This window comes from Schistocerca nitens, chromosome 5 (genome assembly GCF_023898315.1).
Source record: "Schistocerca nitens isolate TAMUIC-IGC-003100 chromosome 5, iqSchNite1.1, whole genome shotgun sequence".
In the NCBI taxonomy this organism is placed as follows: Eukaryota; Metazoa; Arthropoda; class Insecta; order Orthoptera; family Acrididae; genus Schistocerca; species Schistocerca nitens.
Window position 1 is genome coordinate 635,805,740 of NC_064618.1, and position 21,202 is coordinate 635,826,941.

Consider the following 21,202-nt stretch of genomic DNA (forward strand, 5'->3'; position numbering starts at 1 on the left):
AGTGAAGTAAAAAAGTATGATCTGATCTTATTTATGGGAGATTTTAATGCACAGGTTGGGTGAAGCGAATATGGAAGAGTATTTGGGAGATACACATTACATAAAGAAAGTAACAAGAATGGAGAAATGTTATGTCAGTTGGCTGCTAGAAATAATCTAATCATCAGGAGCAGATGTTTCCCACAAAAAAGAATACATCTCAGAACATGGAAAACAACTATAAGTGGAGTAGTCAATCAAATAGACCATGTGTTAGTAAAGGCAATACATGCCACATCAATTACCGATGTGAGGAGCTACAGAGGTCCTAACTGTGACTCAGACCACTATGCTGTAAAAGTTGTAGTGAGAGAGAAATTATCTGTAACACCTACACCTGGAATGGAGAAAAATACAAACTGGGACACAGAAAAACTGAATGATCCAAAAGTTGTGAAAGAACCAAGCAAATGTTAAGATATGCACTGACTCCCAGCGAGGAAACAATGGGAATCCAAGAGAGATGGACTACGATCCCGAAAGAGCTGAATGAGGCAGCAGAAGACATAGCTGGGGTGAGAAGAAATGCACGAAATGAGTGGTTTGATGATGAATGCAGGCTAGTAATTGAACGTAAAAATGCAGCAAGACTGAGAATTATACAGTGAGAAACAAGAAGAAATGTGGAGGTGTACAAAGAATTAAGATCCAACACCCAAAGAATATAAGAATATGCAAGAAAAAGAAAAAGGAATGGCTGAAATCAAAGTTTAAAGAGGTAGAAGAATTAAAGGAACAGAATGAAATGAAGAAATTCTATCATGGTGTGGGAAAGATGAGAAAAACTTTTCAATCCAAACAAAATGCATGCAAAAACAGAAACGGTAAGATAATAAGAGATGAACAAGAAATATTGTAGAGGTGGGCACAATACTTTGAAGATATGCTCAACAAAAACTCAGATCAGGCCCCAAGAGGTACATGGGAACAGGAACACAGAGGCAAGAGAAATTGAAAGGGATGAGGCACAAAACCCAACAATGCTGCAAGTGGCAACAGTGATAAATAAACTAAAAAAAAACCGTGCACCCAGTGAAGATTGGATCGTGTCAGAACTAATAAAATCGAGGGGGGGGGGGGGGTAGCTCCCTAATGAAAATTGCAGCTGGCAAGTAGTTGCAACTGAAGTTTTAAATCTGTATACATGGAGAAACATTATTACGTGTATACTGTACGCAAGCGTAGTACAACAAATGTACCGTTAATTTTAAGAATTAGAGCTCTTACCAATTGTTATCTCTGCCCATTGTTATTTAAAAGTAGAAATACTTGATCATTTATTGTATGTAATGATTTAAACATCATTTGACCAATGTCAACTGTAATAATCTCAAGCTCTTGTTTGCTAACTTGGCACTGCACAAGCATGTAGAGGGGTAGCGTTTTTACTGAAATTTGCTGCTGTATTACTCTCAATGTAGTTGAGTCTCAGTCATAATTTTTTGTCAGATATTCCCACGAGAATGAAGAACATTCTGTAAAATTTTCACTTGTTTTCATTTAGTCCCTTTTTAGATATTGACCTGCGAAAATTGACGTTAGAAGGTTTTTGGCCATTTTTGAAAACCTCTAGAAAAAACAGGGGGTGCATTCTCTGGACTGCAACTTTTACCGCAGGTAGTTATGTAAGTACACAACACAGAGATAACATATTATTAGTGAGTCTCTCTTCCTTCATGAAAATAGAAGGCCTTAAAAAGTGAAGGTTGATAAATTTTTTCAGAGTCTTTACAGAAAGAGTTTGAGTGACTCTCTTGCATGATAGAAAAATTAAAAAAAATTATGCCTGAAATTCATTTCATGCTAAGCACACTGGTTTTTGAATTATTCTGATATCTTTTAAAATAACTTGGCAATTAAACTTTCCGCAAACATCGATTTCCACTAAAATCTGCCCAACCGCCATTGTAAAAATTGCTGCCAGAAAAAAACTATGACTTATAAAAATTTTTAAAACAGTGTTTTGTGAATGCCTGCTTATAGGAAACTCATGATAAAAAAATCAAGAAAATCAAAAATGTTGAGCAACAAATTTTATTCATATTGGGTGATTTTAAATGGATTGACCCTACTCTGAGAATACCAATGTAGATTCAGAACAAACAGAGGTACATCTGACCAGTTTCCAGAATGAGATTTTTACTCTGCAGCAGAGTGTGCGCTGATATGAAACTTCCTGGCAGATTAAGACTGTGTGCCCAACCGAGACTCGAACTCGGGACCGAGTTCGAGTCTCGGTCGGGCACACAGTCTTAATCTGACAAGAAGTTTCATATCTGACCAGTTGTTTGTTGTTACGCAAATAATGGAAAAATTTTATGAATGATATAGATCTCCACTTTCTATTCATTGACTTTAACAAAGCTTTCGAAAGTATTAATAGACAAGCATTGTATAAAGGGCTGAAAGAATTGGGCATCTGTGATAAACTGAGAAGGTTAATCAAGCTAACCATGAAGGATACAAAAGTAAAAGTGAATAACTGAATGACCAGGCAGTTTGACTTTGAGGATGGAGCGAAACAAGGTGATGGCCTCTCTGCAGTCCTGTTTAACTTAGCACTGCATATAGTGATGAAGTCCAGCCAGATATGCGCATATGCAGATGATACTGCCATCGTGGCAAGGGATGTAACATCGCTTAAAGAAATAAACGGACAAATGGAAGCACAAGAAACAAGAATTGGGCTTACTGTAAATGAAAGCAAGACAAAATATATGGTTATGTCCAATTCTGAAGCTAGAAGAACACCACAGCCCCTGAAGATCTCTAAATAAATGCTTCAAAGCTGTTAGATGCTTCCATTATTTAGGTATCCTCCCAACCAATGATAATAGTATGAGAAAATGTATTAAAGAAATGATACAAGCAGGAAACAAAGTATATTATGCAATCCTAAGGATACTAAAGAATCTAATTACAAGAACAATTAATTTGAGAGTATACTATTCCCTTGTGCGACCTGTTACCACATATGGATGAGAAATGTGGTCAGTGACAGAAGCAGACCTTAACAGCCTAAGGGCATTTGAAAGAAAAATCTTACAAAAAATCTATGGGCCTGTGAGAGAGGCAGAAGGTCGGAGAGTGAGATACAGCCATGAAATACAGGGGCTTATACAAGGGGAAGATACAGTGAAATTTATCAAATGTCAAATAATACGTTGGTTAGGACATGTGGAGAGGATGACGGAAATGTGCTGGCTGACCTTGCCAAGACGGGGATCCATGGATGTAAGGAAAAAGCTGAGAAAAGAGAGATATGGAGGAAGATTGTTGAGGAGGCCAAGGCCTGTAGTGCCGAAGAAGAAGAAGAAGAAGAAGAAGAAGAAGAAGAAGAAGAAGAAGAAATAAACAAAAACCTTGAGCTTTTTTATAAAGACACACAACCACCAAATCCAAGCACAGACAATGAAATTATGGTTCAATTCTTATTTTATTCCATAAAATGACTTTGCTGGTCTTTAATGTAGTCTTCATTCTTCTCAATAACAGTGGTCCAGTGTCTCAGAAGGTCTTTTATTCCCATTATGAAGCCATCTTTGTTGATCTATCTGATTACTTGGATCACTGCATCATAAGCCTCCTCAACAGTCTGAAAAAGTTGCCCTCCGAGTGTTTTGTTTAGTTTTGGAAAAAATCAAAATCTGGTGGGCTCAAGTCAAGATTTTAGACTGAATGGCGAAGTATTTCCCATCCATAATTTTATATGTTCTACATACTGGTTCAGCAACAAGCCGTTGTGCTTAATCATGCACAGTGATCACTCCAGCTGTAAAAGTATCAGATCTTCTTCAGTGAATTTTTGGCCACAAAACATTTTGCAGGAATGTCTTATCTTTTTGACCAAGGAGGCTCAGGATGTTTGTACTGGGAGGAATCAAAGTTCAATTCTGGCTCAAAATAACAAATCCATGTTTCATCTATGGCAACAATCCATTTTAACAACTGACCTTCCACTCCCTCCTAGAGTTGAAGCAATTGTTGTGCGATCCTCTTGCAATATGCACTTTGCTCTTCACTTAGATGAAGGAAAACCCATTTTGCAGCAATTTTCTTTTCTGTAAATTTTCTGTTATGATTCTGAACACCGAAGAGATAGACATGTTTGCCTTATTTGCAATTTCTTTGGTTGTTTTGCAACCATCTCCATTCAAAATATTATTAATAATGATAATAGAAGTGCATTATGTTGCAGATACCAGACAGCCACTCTTTGGGTCATCTTCAGCACTTGCCTGGCCTTCAATGAAACGGGAAGGCCATTGTGACACTGTGCTTCAATCCAGTAGAGATACCCTCCCCCCCCCCTCCCACACACACACACACACACACACACTGAAGTAACACTGTTCACGTGTACGTCGCACTTCACTTAGCGTAGACCGGAACTGTGCCCTAGGCATGCTCGATGTTAACTGACTGGGCACGGCCCGTGCTGCCCGAGTTGTTGTTGTTGTTACGCCAGCAGAGGTCGCGTCCGAATTCTCGCGTGCCCTCTGGTGGATGGGACTCTACTTGCGGCAACTACCGTCCGTGACGCGCCGTGCTGATGTGCGCCTCCCGCGATCTTTCTTGTGGCTACTGCACTCATCCTCCTTCGGGGGGTGTAGCCACTGTGATCCACTGCGTCGGAAGGTGGAGCGTCGGGCAGGAGCGATGACCTCCACATCCATTGGAAGGCCGGAGTCGAGGAGATCTGCCAACCCTCGAGCCGGAACCTTCGAATACGGCTGGAAGTGACCCACACGAAGAGGCCCCAGTCGTCCCACCACCGGAGCCCGGGACAGAACGGGCGACAAGCTGTCGAACTCCAGATCCTGTTCCACCTCGGGAGGGGCAAGACCCAGTGGCGGGGACGATGGGGAAGGGACGACCACAGGTGAACCAGCCTCCTGAGAAACCGGGCCTGCGACGGGGGCCGGCTCTCGCTGGGGCATCTCGAACGATGGCGATGCTGGTGCTGGAGCGACTGGAGGCTGCCAAGGCGGAGAACTATCGCAGTGCAGCAGAGTCACAGTGGGGAGAGGCGGTAACGTCGCCTGAGAAACCAACATGGGTGCCGGCAATGGGGAAGCTGGTGTCCGAGAGGTCGGAGGGTGGGTGCCCAAACGTGGACGTAGCTGATTTTGGTGACGACGTACCACCCGGTCCCCTGCCTGCAAGGTATAGAGCCGGCGGCCATTTCGGTGCAGGACCACCGCCGGTATCCAATGTGGATTGCGACCAAACCCACGTGCCCAGACCGACATACCCAGTGGAAAGCCAGGTATTCCGTTTTGCGAAGACTGGCGAGGACCAGGCCGGAGGAGGTGCAGCAGAGTCCTAGGTTGGCGCCCATGGAGGAGCTCTGCGGGGCTGCGTTCGCCCATTGGTGTGGTCCGGTGTGCCGTCAGGAAAAACGTCAATGCCTCCTCCGCAGGAAATTCGTGGACATACTTTTTCATCTGCGTCTTAAATGTGCACACCATGCGCTCGGCTTCCCCATTCGATTGTGGATGGAAGGGAGGAGAGCAAACGTGCCGAATACCGAAGCGCCTACAAAAATCCTGGAAGGTCTGCAAAATAAACTGCGGTCCATTGTCCGAGACCAGGGTGATTGGCAGACCTTCCACAGTAAAGATTTTTGCTAGTGCCTGTATTGCAACTTCTGAAGTGGTTGAGGAGCAGCGAACCACATATGGGAATCGGGAATAAGCATCAATGACAATGAGTCAAAAGCCATTGAGAAACGGGCCCGCAAAATCGATGTGAACACGTTCCCATGCTTGGGTTGCCGGCGGCCAGGAAGAGAACGCTGCCCTGGGAGATGCCTGTTGGCTCGCACACTGGGAACAGGCGGCCACCAAGTGCTCAATTTCTCTGTCAATACCGGGCCAGTACACATGTCTGCGAGCCAAGGTTTTAGTACGGGAAACACCCCAGTGCCCCGCATGTAATAACGTGAGGACCTCTCTTCATAAACTTGCTGGAACAACCACGCGAGGAGCTGTATCATCGGTAGCCAGAAGGAGAACTCCTTCCAAGACCGAGAGGTGGTCTCGTAGAATAAAATAATTACGAAGAGGGTCCGAGGCCCGGCCTGGAGGGCGGGATGACCACCCCTGCTGAATGAGGCAAACTACTTGCCGGAGAACCGGGTCAGCTGCCGTTTCCCTGGCGACGCGAGAACTAGTGATCGGGAAGCCATCAACCGCTTGGCGGGACGCCACATCCAAATGAAAACACATAATCTGTTCTCGATCGAACTTAGGATCCGTGCCCACCGGAAGACGGGAAAGAGCGTCGGCATTGGCATGCTGTCCGGTAGGGCAAATATGAATGTCATAATGGTACTTAGAGAGGAACAAGGCCCAGCGCTGTAGTCTGTGGGCCGCCCTATCCGGAATCTGAGAGGCGGGGCCAAATAGCGATATTAATGGCTTATGGTCAGTGATTAACTGAAACTTCGTGCCATACAAGAAAGGGTGAAACTTGGTAACAGCGTAGACAATGGCCAAAGCCTCTTTTTCCACCTGGGAGTAATGGGCCTGCGCAGGACTAAGAGTTTTAGACGCAAACGCCAGTGGTTGCTCGGAACCATCTGCGTTGCGCTGGGCCAGGACCGCCCCCACCCCATACTGCGAAGCATCGGTAGCCAGGACCAACGGCTTATGGGGGTCAAAAGTAGCCAAACAAGGCGCTGACATGAGGAAGCCCTTCAACGAGGTGAACGCTCGCTCGCATGCAGGCGAGAAATCAAAAGGAACACCCTTGCGCAGAAGGCAGTACAGGGGGCGGGCTATGGTGGAAGCCCTGGGAATGAACTGGCGGTAATAGGCTATCTTGCCTAAAAAAGCTTGTAACTCTTTCAGCGAAGCGGGCCGAGGAAGGTCGAAGATACCTTGGACCAAACTTCCTAGTGGTTGGACGCCGTGCTGGGAGATGGTGTAGCCCACATACTCAATGGACGGTTGGAAGAAGTTTGACTTATGCAGGTTGCAACGCAAACCCACAGACCTCAATTTGAGAAAGAGGGTGCGAAGGTTGTGCAAGTGTTCCTTTGTGCTGCGGCCTGTGACAATTATGTCATCCAGGTAATTAATACGAGGGATTGTCGACGTGACGTGCTCAAGATAACGCTGGAATATCGCCGGGGCACTGGATATTCCGAAGGCCAACCGCCGATATTGGTAAAGGCCAAACGGGGTGTTGACAACCGCCAGCCGTTTGGAGTCCTCATCAAGTGGTATCTGATGATAAGCCTCTGAAAGATCGATTTTCGAAAAATATTGGCCTCCCGCCACGGAGGAGAACAATTCATCAGCACGAGGCAAAGGATAGGTGTCCACCACCAATTGGGAATTAATGGTGGCCTTGAAATCGCCACAAAGACGTAATTTTCCCGAGGGCTTCCTTACAATAACGAGGGGTAAAGCCCACTCACTAGAAGAAATGGGAAGAACGACCCCTAGGGCTGTCAGCCTGTCTAGCTCTTCCTTTACCTGAGGGCAGAGAGCCAAGGGGAGCTGCCTCGCGCGTAGAAAACGCGGGCGAGCCGACGCCTTCTACTTTAAGTGAGCTTCAAAATCTGAAACATGCCCCAGGCCCTCCTCAAAGATATCTGGAAAGTCTGAGATCAAAGATTCCAATGATTGATAGGGAACGTCTTCGGAGACCAACTGTATGGTGTCAGCGATAGAAAAACTGAAAGCTTGAAAGGCATCCAGGCCAAAAAGGTTAGCGGAGCTCGCATCACTGACAACAATAAAAGTAATAGGCCGAGTGACTGATTTGTAAGTCACGTCGGTAGTGAATTGACCCAGTAGGGGAATGAACTGTTTACCATAACCGCGGAGACGCCGGTAAACTGGCGCCAACGGGGGCGATCCAAGGTCGGAATAAGTTTGTGCATTCAACAACGAAACTGCCGCACCCGTATCTACTTGCAGTTGTAACCAGCGCGACAGAACCGACACCTCGATAAAGAGTTTGCGTGCCGATGCGTCGGGAGCCTGGCCCGATGAACTTCCTGAATGTCAACGTCCATGTCCTCTGTACCTGCTTCCTTCGAATCTTTTGAGGCTGAGTGGCAAACTTTAGCAATGTGACCTTTTTTATTACATTTGCGACAAACGGCCCAACGCTGGGGGCACTCTGACCGATCATGATGTATATAGCACGACACACAGGACGGCAACAGGGGCCGGCGGCCGGAATTCTGTTTACGCGCCGTGCGGGAGCATCTGTAACGGCTGGATTGTACCGCTCGCACGCCGTCCACCCCGGACACAGTGGACGCGGCCGCGCCACCCTGAACCACCGTGACGTCGCCACACACTTCCAGCTGTTGCCCTGCGGTGAGAGAGACTTCATACGATTGAGCAATGGACCGGACTTCCTCAAGGGAAGGGTCTTCTAATTGCAGGGCCCGTTGCCGGACCTCCCTATCAGGGGCCAAACGAACAATGACGTCGCGTACCAAAACGTGGGCATACGACTCTCGCGACTGCTCCGTGACAAAATGACACTTGCGACTAAGACCGTGCAGGGTAGCGGCCCACACCCGGTAAGACTGATGGGGCTGTTTCTTGCATTGATAGAACTCGACCCTAGCCGCCACAACATGCGTGCGGCGGCAATAATATGAAGACAGCAATGAACACAATGCGTCAAAAGACAAGGACGAGGGTTCCTGCAATGGCGCTAGCTGTCACAAAACTTGATACAGCGAGGGAGATATCCAAGACAAGAAGAGAGCACGACATACCTCCGCATCGACAACATGAAACGCCTGGAAATGCTGCCGAAGGCGATGTTCATATGTGTCCCAATCCTCCGCTGTCTCATCATACGGGGGAAAGGGAGGAGGGAACGGCGCTGGAGCAGACTGCGTGGAGAATAACGCCGGAAGCACTTGTTTCATGGTGGCCATGAGCTCCATCTGCTGCTCAACCAAAACCCGCACTAAATCCTCCATGCCGTGGAGAAGCTGCGAAACCGGAACAACAACGCAACACGCGAAAGAACGACCCTACTCGTCGCCAATTGTGAAGTAACACTGTTCACGTGTACGTCGCACTTCACTTAGCATAGACCGGGACTGTGCCCTAGGCATGCTCGATGTTAACTGACTGGGCACGGCCCGTGCTGCCTGAGTTGTTGTTGTTGTTGTTGTTGTTGTTGTTGTTGTTACGCCGGCAGAGGTCACATCCGAATTCTCGCGTGCCCTCTGGTGGACGGCAACTACCGTCCGTGACGCGCCATGCTGATGTGCACCTCCCGCGATCTTTCTGGTGGCTACTGCACACATCAAGTAGAGTGTTGTGAATTTCAGTAGGAGTTTTCCTCTCAAACTTTCTATTCTGATGTATGGCCACTGGTCACTAAGTGAGGTCTGATGTGATTGATTTTCTCCTTACACTTTAGGTTATAATATCCTACTCCAAACACAATTTCGCATAACACTGAAAACACTCATTGGTAGCTGAAAGCGTAGCCTGCGAGATCTGAAATGACTATTGTGTTATGGAGCGTTACAATGAAGGATGAGAGGTAAGATGCTTGGAACAACACTTTACACGCTTTCTAATCCCTTGAGCCAGTGTTTAAAACCTCTTGTTTTAGAATCTAAACAATTGTCTAGGTCAATAAGGAAGTGGCAATGTTTTTACAACCAGAAGACGTTTGAAATGGGTTAAATCACTGGAAGCATGGAAACGTGTTACAATACTTTGTTCCTATATGAACACCCCACTTACTCCCTGCAGCTTTCAACTATTAATTTGCTTAAGAAAAATACTAATATTTAAACAAAACATGTAAGAACAGTGCAGTATTCTCCAGGCACATATATATTTAATAGTCACATTTCTCGCGGTTTTTGTGACATTTTACAAGTTATCAGGAGTGAATTATTTAGTCTCACCTGTGTGCTACGGAAGGCTAGTTTCTGAATCTCTGTATGTTAATCTAAATTATTAGACACAGTTCTGGTGTTTTCATCAGTGTCTACAGCAGAGTTCCGCTGTGCATATCAATAGTCCTTGTTGTCTGTGTAGTGTAGTTTTCCACGATCTTTAGTACGGATAGGGACTGTGGTTGCTGCATGTGGATGCGAGTCAAGTTGGTGACACTATGCTCTCAGCTCCAGGCTGTGTTGGCTTCGGTTACACAGCTTGAGGCTGTAGTGTATGGGTATTATATGTTGTGTGCCAGCTGTGGGGACCAAATGGACGTCCAGCACGACCCACAAGTATGCTGATTGGTCCACAACAGTGGCCAGCCCAGTTACTGCTCACGCTGACTGACACCTCCCTCACCTGTGGTCGAGTCGGACATCGCCTTGAGGAATGGCAGGCGGTGAACGACTTCCCAGAGGGCCGAACTTAAGACCTCTTCCATTAATCTGAGAAACAGGTTCCAGGTGCTGTCTGCAACTGACACTATTCCACAGTCAGATGGAGTTGTTTGTCCTGTTTCAGAGGAATCCTCTCAGCCTGCAAGATCCGAGCAGTCACAGAGGATGGGATTGCTGGAAGATGGGAGCTCCATTGTCAGGCACATTATGGGGAGCCTTAGGAACATGGTTGCCAAGGCGCGGAAGAAAATCAATGTGTATACTAGTTGGAATCATTCCAGATATGGAACAGATCCTTCCAGATGCCATGAGGAGCACAGGGTGCAGCCAACTGCAGCTGGTGGCTCACATGTGTGTCGCTTTGGATTGGAAGAGATACTCTCTGATTTTGGGTGGCTATCAGAAGTGGTAAAGGCTGCTTGTTTTACTTGCGAGATGAAAGCAGAGTTCACCATTTGCAGCACAGTTGACAGGATCGATTGCAGACCTCTTGTACAGAGCTGACTGGAGGGTCGGAATCAAAAGCGCAGGCAGTTTTGCAACCGTGTAGGCTGCAGATTCCACAACTTGAACCATTGGGCGGTGGAGTTTCGGGTTCCACTAAATAGGTCATAAGTTCATTACACGCAGGAGGCAGCTACATGGGTATCAGGGACTGCATGATGTGGACTGGGTGTTTTTTTTAGGTTAGAGGGTCTCAGGGAAACGCAAAAGGGCTTCAGTCTCAAACGGTTGAGGTCGGTTACAGAAAGAATGTAGATCTAGGAACAATTGGTGTAGCAGTTGTAAATTGTCGTAGCTGTGTTGAAGAAGTACCAGAGCTCGAAGTGCTAACATAAAGAACTGAAAGCTGGCTAAAGCCAGAGATAAGTTCAACCGAAATTTTTACGAGAGAACTAATGGTGTTGAGAAAGGATAGGCTAAACACAGTTGGCTGTGGCGTTTTTGTTGCTGCTACAAGTGGTTTATCTTGTCATGAAATTGAAGTAGATAGATCCTGTGAGTCAGTGTGGGCAGAGTTCATTTCTGGCAACCGGTATAAAATAATAATTGGATCCTTTTACCGACCTCTCAATTCAGATGATATAAATGCTGAAAGGTTCAAAGAAAACGTGAGTCTAATTTCAACCACATACCCTACTTATACAATTATAATTGGTGGTGACTTCAAATATACCCTCGATATATTGGCGAAATACTTATTTAAATCAAAGGTACGCATAAAACATCATCCAAACTTGTGCTTAATGCATTCTCTGAAAATTATTTCGAACAATTAGTACATGAGCCCAAGTGAATAGTAAACGGTTGTGAAAACATACCTGACCTCTTAGAAACAAAAAAATCCTCAGCTAATAAGATACAGGGATTAGCAAACAAAGAGCTGTCGTAGCGAGACTGAAAAAAGTGCAGACCAGATATGGATTGAATTCAAAGAAATAGTATTGACGGGGCTGATCCCCCTTCATATACAAAACAGGTCAGCACACTACTGAAAAAACAATGAGAAAAGCACATCAAATTTAAACAAATGCAAAATCCCCAAGATTGGCAATCTTTTACAGAAGCTCAAATTTTAGTGCAGACTTCAATACCCCGAGAGTTTCTGGTTGTATGTATGCTGGTGGCAAGACACAATCACTGCCTTCTCTGCACGATAAAAGAGGAACGCTATTAATTACAGTTCAGTTAAAGCAGAGTTACTAAACACAGCCTTCTGAAATTCCTTCATCGAAGAAGACGAAGTAAATATTCTGAAATTTGAATCAAGAGCAGCTGCCAGCATGAGTAACTTAAAAGTAGATATCCTCAGAGTAGTGAAGCAGATTAAATCACTTAATAAACTCAAGTGTTCTGGTTCAGATAATATACGAATGAGGTTTCTTTCAGAGGATACTGATACAGTAGCCATGTACACAACAATCATATAAAATAGCTTATTTGACAAAAGATTTGTATCTAAACACTGGAAGGTTGCACAGGTCACTCCAATGTTCAAGAAAGGGAATAGGTGTAATCCACTCAATTACAGGCCCGTATCATTAACATCAGTATGTAGTGGGATTTTGGAACACATATTGGGTTCAAACATTACGAAATTACCAGAACAGAATGGTCTATTGATATACAGTCAACATGGATTTTGAAAACATCATTCTTGTGAAACACAACTAGCTCTTTACTCACAAGAAGTGTTGAGTGCTATCGACAAAGGATTTCAGATTCATTCTGTGTTTCTAGATTTCGAGAAGGCTTTTGACACCGTACCTCACAAGCGGCTTGTAATTGGATTGCGTGATTATGGAATATAGTCTCAGTTATGCGATTGGTTTCAGGATTTCCTATCAGAGGGGTCACAACTCGTACTAACCGACAGAAAGTCATCAAGTAAAGCAGAAGTGATTTCAAGCATTTCCCAAGGTAGTGTTATTGCCCTCTGCTGTACCTTGTCTACATATACGATTTATGAGGCAATCCAAGCAGCAGTCTTAGGTTGTTTGCAGAGGATACAGTTGTTTATCACCTAGTAAAGTCATCAGATCAAAACCAATTGCAAAACAATTTAAACGGGATATCTGTATGGTGAGAAAATTGGCAATTGACCCTAAATAATAACAAGTGTGAGGTTATCTACATGAGTGATAAAAAGAATCCATTAAAATTTGGTTACACAATAAATCAATCAAATCTAAAAAGGAACACACAGAAAACGTTGTGGGGAAGGTGAACCAAAGACTGCTTTTTACTGGCAGGAACACTTATAAGATGCAACAGATCTACTACAGAAATTGCCTACATTAAGCTTGTCTCTCTCTTACGGAGTACTACTGCGTGGTGTGAGATCCTCACCCAACAGGATTAACAGAGTACATCAAGAAAGTTCAAAGAAGTACAACACACTTTGTATTATTGAGAAATAGTTGAGAGAGTATCAGAGATATAAGGGATTTGGGATGGACATCATTGAAACAAAGGCATTTCTCATTCCAGTGGGATCTTCTCGCGAAATTTCAATCACCACTTTTCTCCTCTGAATGCTACAATACTTTATTAAAGCCGACCTACATAGAAACAAACAATCCTCATAATAAAATAAGGGAAATCAGAGCCCGCATGGTGGAAAGAGATAGGTGTTCATTTTTTCCGCATGCTGTTCAAGGGTGGAATAATAGAGGATTATTGTGAAGGAGATTCGATGAACTCTCCACGAGGCACGTAAATGTGATTCTCAGAGTATCCATGGAGATGTAGATTGTACCACCATGCAACAAGATCATGACAGATGTAATGTCAGAATGCAACATTTCTTACAATTAAACATCAGAAGTGACTAATAACACTTGCAGCATGTTGCCCATTGGAAAAATCGCATAGGAAGCTGACAAGCAAAGAGTCTGGATACTATATACAGATAATCAATATCAGAAATAAAAGATACTGACAGAAGATTTGTACTTTCCAGATGGAAATACAAGTGATAACTCACTCACACAAGTGTTTCAGTTGTCTTTAAAGGGAGTATTTCATTCCCACATTTTACATTGTAGGCAATTTTCATGTTGTCATTTTCACTTGTGACTTAAAGAGTAATTATATATGCATTCTGTCTCTATTCAGATATGTGCAGACCATCATGCACGGTCAGTAGTAGCGTGGTCATGTGTGCATCTCTAAGGAAAGAGGAAGATGGGGGGGAGGAGGGGTTCCACTGGGGACTGAACTGCACAATAGCCCTGGGTTCGGTGTGGGATGGTGGTGGGGTGAGAGGACTGCTGTAGCCTGTGGTGCGGATTGTGAACCATTGAGGGCTACGGTGGGGACGAAGTCTCTCCGTCGTTTCTAGGTCCACAGTTCCATACAATACAATACAAATACAAGTAGGCTATGCCCATTTGAGTAACCATAGCCCCCCCACCCCAATGCATGATGCAGTGGCATATGCAGTGTCACCTGCGAGCGGCGCGTGCGAAGGTGCATGGACAGCCATGCATTTCTATGCGCTGTACTATTGAACCAGCTGTACATTATACAACCTGTGCATTAAGAAAGAAATTTAATAATTTTTTCATGGTTAATGTTCCCTGATGAAGAGAAAGATGTTCCACTGTCTACTTCACCCTCTTATGGGTATTCATCTTTCTTTTTTTGTTTTTTTCTTAAGTTGCCCGTGTTGGCGTATTCATTTCTGTATTTTGCAATATTATTTAAAAGAAACCTAGATTATGCCAATTCACGGCCAAATATTAGATGTGAAGAGATCAGTTTAGAATGTGTTAATGTATTCACAGCTAAAACACATGATGTTATCCTTGCAAAGCATTTTATAAATGTGTATCTGTCAGTAAGATCATGTGAGCTACTGTCATTTCACCCCAGGAAATGAACATGTTTGAAATAAAGCACTATGTCCACTAACATTATTGAGGATAGAGGTGTGTGTGTGTGTGTGTGTGTGTGTGTGTGTGTGTGTGTGTGTGTGTGTGTGTGTATTGCAAGCATGTAGATGTCCAATTATTGAGTAATCAGTCATAGATGACCACCACCACAACTAAAATAATTAAGTACAACTACTATGAAGTTTATTGCAATCATAAAAGATAATCATTTTAAAGACCTCCCTAAAGTGGAGACAGTGACTTTGTACTGCACAATACTGATTCGCACCGATAATTGTAGAATAGAATGCAATGAATTAATATAAAACATGAAAACCTATGACTGTTGAGACTTTTTGGCATTGCTCTGGACAATACCGGTAAAATTTTACAATCCTACAAAACAGCAATATTCATCACCTTCAAGTGGTGGTGATGTTGCCTGATAGTGCTGCCTATGAATCGACAGTATTAATCAGCTACTTAGACAAGGCTATGACTTCCTAAAATCTGAAATTTTTTGAAGACATCATATGATATAGCATCAAAGGGTTTACTTTCCTCTGTGAGGCTTACTGGTTGAAATCTGTTGTTAGTAGCTGCTGAGCACAATATTTCTTAGTGCCTGCAAGTGCAGGTGAGTCAGCAAAACCTCATTTCAATATGACTGGCAGGTGACCAGCTGAATACTGTGGTCAAAATGTATGATGATCCACTGCAATCCCAAAGCTTCAGGGTACTGGTGAATCATCCAAGTTGTATGGTTGTGGTCCATGAAAATTTTTTGTTGACATTTCGTCCAAAGCTTCATTGGACACCATCAGATATGCTTGAAGATGTCCAAGGCGGCTCTGGATGAAACATCAGGAACAAAAAAGTTACATGGACGATGACCATACATTCCGGAAGATTCACTAGTAACTACAATAATTGGCTGTAAAAGCCTTCACTGTACTTCCAAGCATTCAGTATTCCATGAAAATTTCCACATTCATTACTAACGTTGTTGAGAGTGTCTAAACATCACACATCAAAAAACCAGTGCTAACAAATACAAGAAATTTTAAAATGCCACCTCCCACTGAGACAGATTAAAAACAGCATCTCTATTCTTTACACATGACATGACACTTAGCATACAAATAATTAAACCCTGATAAAGTTTTAAATGACTAAACTATGACAGTGGCTATATGTGTGCACATTTTGTTGTCTACATCTGATGAAGGACTTAATCTAATAACTGAATAACAGCTACTGGCCATTTTTATTGCACCTGTCTGCCACTCAAAACCACCCCTATGTGGTGTGGTGAATAGCAATCTATCCTTTTCACACTGTTGTTATTCTGCTCCAGGTTTTCCATTATTTGACTTAAATTATGATATGGTAGCATATACTGGGCATGTGGCCAATTTAACAGATATTCCCATTCTGGATACAATTTACAACCTAAACATTTGCATTCTCACATATGCAACATTGTAAATAAAATGTAAGAACAAATACTGGAAAAAAATGCATAACTTATTGATCGCAAAAAAGGAATTTTTTTTTACGTACCTAATGCACTGATACAGTGTAGAAAGTTCAGCAATGAGCTCAGTCGACCCTTTGTTTATGTTGCATATACCATGGACTTTTTCGATTGCCTGAATTGTCGGCTTCAATTCATCTTTATTAATATTCTTGCGAACCTGACCTTTCCTGGTAGATGTTTCACATACACTTGCAGCATAAGCCAGCAGGTATATATATTTTGGCTTGTGTTCTGGATTCAACTTTACTCCTGGTTTGAATAAAGAGTCTACTAGGAGATCTGTAACACAAGAATAAAAGATTAATACATTGTTACTATCTCGATATTCAGTAGTAATTCAGAGACCTGGAGAGATGCCTCCAATATTCTCTCCATACTGTGTTCAGAGCTGTACAGATGTATTTCACAAAGCGAGTAGTAATATAGACATCAAAATTTTAAGCTAACAGTGGAAAATCCTTGATGGAGCAATATGTAAAATAAGGAAATTGCAATTACCTATAGTGCACCAATGCATGGAGCACAGAAACACGGAACAGAAAACAGCATTCACACCAGCTTTTGAGCACCAGCTCTTTTTCTATCACAAGTACATATACAACCATGCACACACCAAAACTCACACTCCCATGGCCACGGCAAGACTGATTATCGATATTTGAGTACTGCAAGCAGTTGCCTGAGCTGATGGAGATAAGGAGGGGATAGAAAAGGACGCAAGGAGGGGATAGCAGGAAAGAGTCAGATCTTTGGACAGATGACTCTGCAACTGCACAACAGTCCTTAAAATAGTACAGAGTGTTAAACAAAACGAGATGTGGAAGAGGGAGATGGGAAAAAAAAAGTTAAGATGGAGGCAGGAAGGAAAGGCAGAGAGGAGTGGTGTGGATAGAAGGGAAACAGTAAGGTGAGTCATTGGGAACAGGTTGGTGGAGGTTTCGGCCGGGGGGATTGCAAGAGCACACAAAATGCTGGAGAGATGATTACCATCTGCATGGTTCAGAGAAACTTGTGCTGGAAAACAGTATCGGATGGCTCACATTGTGCAGCAGCTGTTGAAGTCATTTGTGTTGTGGTGTGCAGCAACTTTGGCAACTGGATGGTCATGTTTACTGTTTGCCGCAGTTAGGCTGTGGCCATCCATGCAAGTAGAATGTGAGATTGGATAAGAAATTCCTGTGAGTGTGTGACGAAGCAAGCTGGGATATTTTTACTTTCCCTGTTGTTTTGCCATCTGCCTCCTTAAAATTCATTTTTTCATTTTGACTAATTACGACTAACATACGCAAGTATAATCTGCATTTTCATAAAAGAAAAAGGTTTGCCCTTAGTCTTATAGAATATAACATCAGATCTAATTTTGTGCTTATTTTTATGTATGTAATTGATTTTCTAATTTATTTCAACCATTCCTAGTTAGTATCTTTTGTTATAGGGTGAAATCAGTAATTGTTTGTGGTGTTAAGACAGCAACCAGCCACAAATTTACTTTGAGTTCCTTTATTCAAAGGAAACCGTTACCGGTTTCGACGTCTGATGATGAATCGCAACGATTCGAAACCGGTAACGGTTTCCTTTGAATAAAGGAACTCAAAGTAAATTTGTGGCTGGTTGCTGTCTTAACACCATCAACATTTGTCTTCAAAAACAGCCACGGTCTCCAACATGTCATCATATGACAAAATTGCAGTAATTGTTTTGTAACTTAAATTCTACTGCTGACATATATACAAATATAAATTCTGTGGTAATTATATACATTTGGGAGATGAAACAATAGCATTCTTAAAGGATCTATTTGGCTCTATTCAAAAACATGTTAGCAAAACCAGTCCTTCATTAATTCCAAAGTAATTAGCAGTTTTGTCAAAAGTATTGCTCATATAACTAAATATGTTAATTTCATCATTTAAACACATAATTCGGCTTAACTCTTGCAGTAGAAGAAACTGTTAATAAGAACAAATTTTTCAGTGTATTCAGTTAATTTAATGAGGTAAGTTTTAAATTGAAATTTCTGTAAATTTAACTTCGAGCAATGTGTAGTTTCAGCACCTATTATTGTAAGGATATATAAGGGCCCGATTTTTGGTCCCGAAACAGTCAGTCCACAGCCGAGTTTCAGACGAGAAACCCGTGCTGGTTAGAACAACAACAATGCTTCAACTTAACTGTGAAGTAAGTGTTACAAAATTAGTCCGTGTGTTGAAACAATGACAGTGTCTGTTCCATATGTCGCAGAGGGTGGGCTTACTGGTAGTTGGGAGCTCCAACGTCAGGCGCGTAATGGGGCCCCTTAGGGATATGGCAGCAAGAGAGGGGAAGAAAACCAATGTGCACTCCGTGTGCATACCGTGGGGAGTCATTCCAGATGTGGAAAGGGTCCTTCCGGATGCCATGAAGGGTACAGGGTGCACCCATCTGCAGGTGGTCGCTCATGTTGGCACCAATGATGTGTGTCGCTATGGATCAGAGGAAATCCTCTCTGGCTTCCGGCGGCTATCTGATTTGGTGAAGACTGCCAGTCTCGCTAGCAGGATGAAAGCAGAGCTCACCATCTGCAGCATCGTTGACAGGACTGACTGCGGACCTTTGGTACAGAGCCGAGTGGAAGGTCTGAATCAGAGGCTGAGACGGTTCTGCGACCATGTGGGCTGCAGGTTCCTCGACTTGCGCCATAGGGTGGTCGGGTTTCGGGTTCTGCTGGATAGGTCAGGAGTCCACTACACGCAGCAAGCGGCTACACGGGTAGCAGGGGTTGTGTGGCGTGGACTGAGCGTTTTTTTAGGTTAGATGGCCTCGGGCAAGTACAGAAAGGGCAACATCCTCAAAGGCTGCGGGGCAAAGTCAGGACATGCGGGGACCAAGCAGCAATCAGTATTGTAATAGTAAAATGTTGAAGCTGCATTGGTAAAGTACCGGAACTTCAAGCGCTGATAGAAAGCACCGAAGCTGAAATCGTTATAGGTACAGAAAGCTGGCTGAAGCCAGAGATAAATTCAGCCGAAATTTTTACAAAGGCACAGACGGTGTTTAGAAAGGATAGACCGCATGCAACCGGTGGTGGCGTATTTGTCGCTGTTAGTAGTAGTTTATCCTGTAGTGTAGTAGAAGTGGATAGTTCCTGTGAAATATTATGGGTGGAGGTTACACTCAACAACCGAGCGAGGTTAATAATTGGCTCCTTTTACTGACCTCCCTACTCAGCAGCATTAGTTGCAGAACAACTGAGAGAAAATTTGGAATACATTGCACATAAATTTTCTCAGCATATTATAGTCTTAGGTGGAGATTTCAATTTACCAGATATAGACTGGGACACTCAGATGTTTAGGACGGGTGGTAGGGACAGAGCATCGAGTGACATTATACTGAGTGCACTATCCGAAAATTACCTCGAGCAATCAAACAGAGAACCGACTCGTGGAGATTAACATCTTGGACCTACTGATAACAAACAGACCCGAACTTTTCGACTCTGTAAGTGCAGAACAGGGAATCAGTGATCATAAGGCCGTTGCAGCATCCCTGAATATGGAAGTTAATAGGAATATAAAAAAAGGGAGGAAGGTTTATCTGTTTAGCAAGAGTAATAGAAGGCAGATTTCAGACTACCTAACAGATCAAAACGAAAATTTCTGTTCCGACACTGACAATGTTGAGTGTTTATGGGAAAAGTTTAAGGCAATTGTAAAATGCGTTTTAGACAGGTACGTGCTGAGTAAAACTGTGAGGGACAGGAAAAACCCACCGTGGTTCAACAACAAAGTTAGGAAGCTACTGCGAAAGCAAAGAGAGCTTCACTCCAAGTTTAAACGCAGCCAAAACCTATCAAACAAACAGAACCTAAACGATGTCAAAGTTAGCGTAAGGAGGGCTATGCGTGAAGCGTTCAGTGAATTTGAAAGTAAAATTCTATGTACCGACTTAACAGAAAATCCTAGGAAGTTCTGGTCTTACGTTAAATCAGTAAGTGGCTCGAAACAGCATATCCAGACACTCCGGGATGATGATGGCATTGAAACAGAGGATGACACGCGTAAAGCTGAAATACTAAACACCTTTTTCCAAAGCTGTTTCACAGAGGAAGACCGCACTACAGTTCCTTCTCTAAATCCTCACACAAACGAAAAAATGGCTGACATCGAAATAAGTGTCCAAGGAATAGAAAAGCAACTGGAATCACTCAACAGAGGAAAGTCCACTGGACCTGACGGGACACCAATTCGCTTCTACACAGAGTACGCGAAAGAACTTGCCCCCCTTCTAACAGCTGTGTACCGCAAGTCTCTAGAGGAACGGAAGGTTCCAAATGTTTGGAAAAGAGCACAGGTAGTCCCAGTCTTCAAGAAGGGTCGTCGAGCAGATGCGCAAAACTATAGACCTATATCTCTGATGTTGATCTATTGTAGAACTTTAGAACATGTTTTTTGCTCGAGTATCACGTCGTTTTTGGAAACCCAGAATCTACTCTGTAGGAATCAACATGGATTCCGGAAACAGCAATCGTGTGAGACCCAACTCGCTTTATTTGTTCATGAGACCCAGAAAATATTAGATACAGGCTCCCAGGTAGATGCTATTTTCCTTGACTTCCGGAAGGCGTTCGATACAGTTCCGCACTGCCACCTGATAAACAAAGTAAGAGCCTACGGAATATCAGACCAGCTGTGTGGCTGGATTGAAGAGGTTTTAGCAAACAGAACACAGCATGTTGTTATCAATGGAGAGACGTCTACAAACGTTACAGTAACCTCTGGCGTGCCACAGGGGAGTGTTATGGGACCATTGCTTTTCACAATATATATAAATGACCTAGTAGATAGTGTAGGAAGTTCCATGTGGCTTTTTGCGGATGATGCTGTAGTATACAGAGAAGTTGCAGCATTAGAAAATTGTAGCGAAATG

General features: G+C 43.4%; 1 protein-coding gene across 5 annotated transcripts in view; it reads right to left on the reverse strand.

The window, feature by feature from the left end:
* Nucleotides 1–21,202, reverse strand: part of LOC126260923 (negative elongation factor D) — a 229,231-nt gene that overhangs the window by 107,986 nt on the left and 100,043 nt on the right. For all 5 annotated transcript variants that reach the window (XM_049958411.1, XM_049958412.1, XM_049958414.1 and 2 more), the window contains exon 11: nucleotides 16,318–16,573. In XM_049958411.1, coding sequence (XP_049814368.1) covers nucleotides 16,318–16,573 — 256 coding nt within the window. The remainder of the gene's footprint in view (nucleotides 1–16,317; nucleotides 16,574–21,202) is intronic.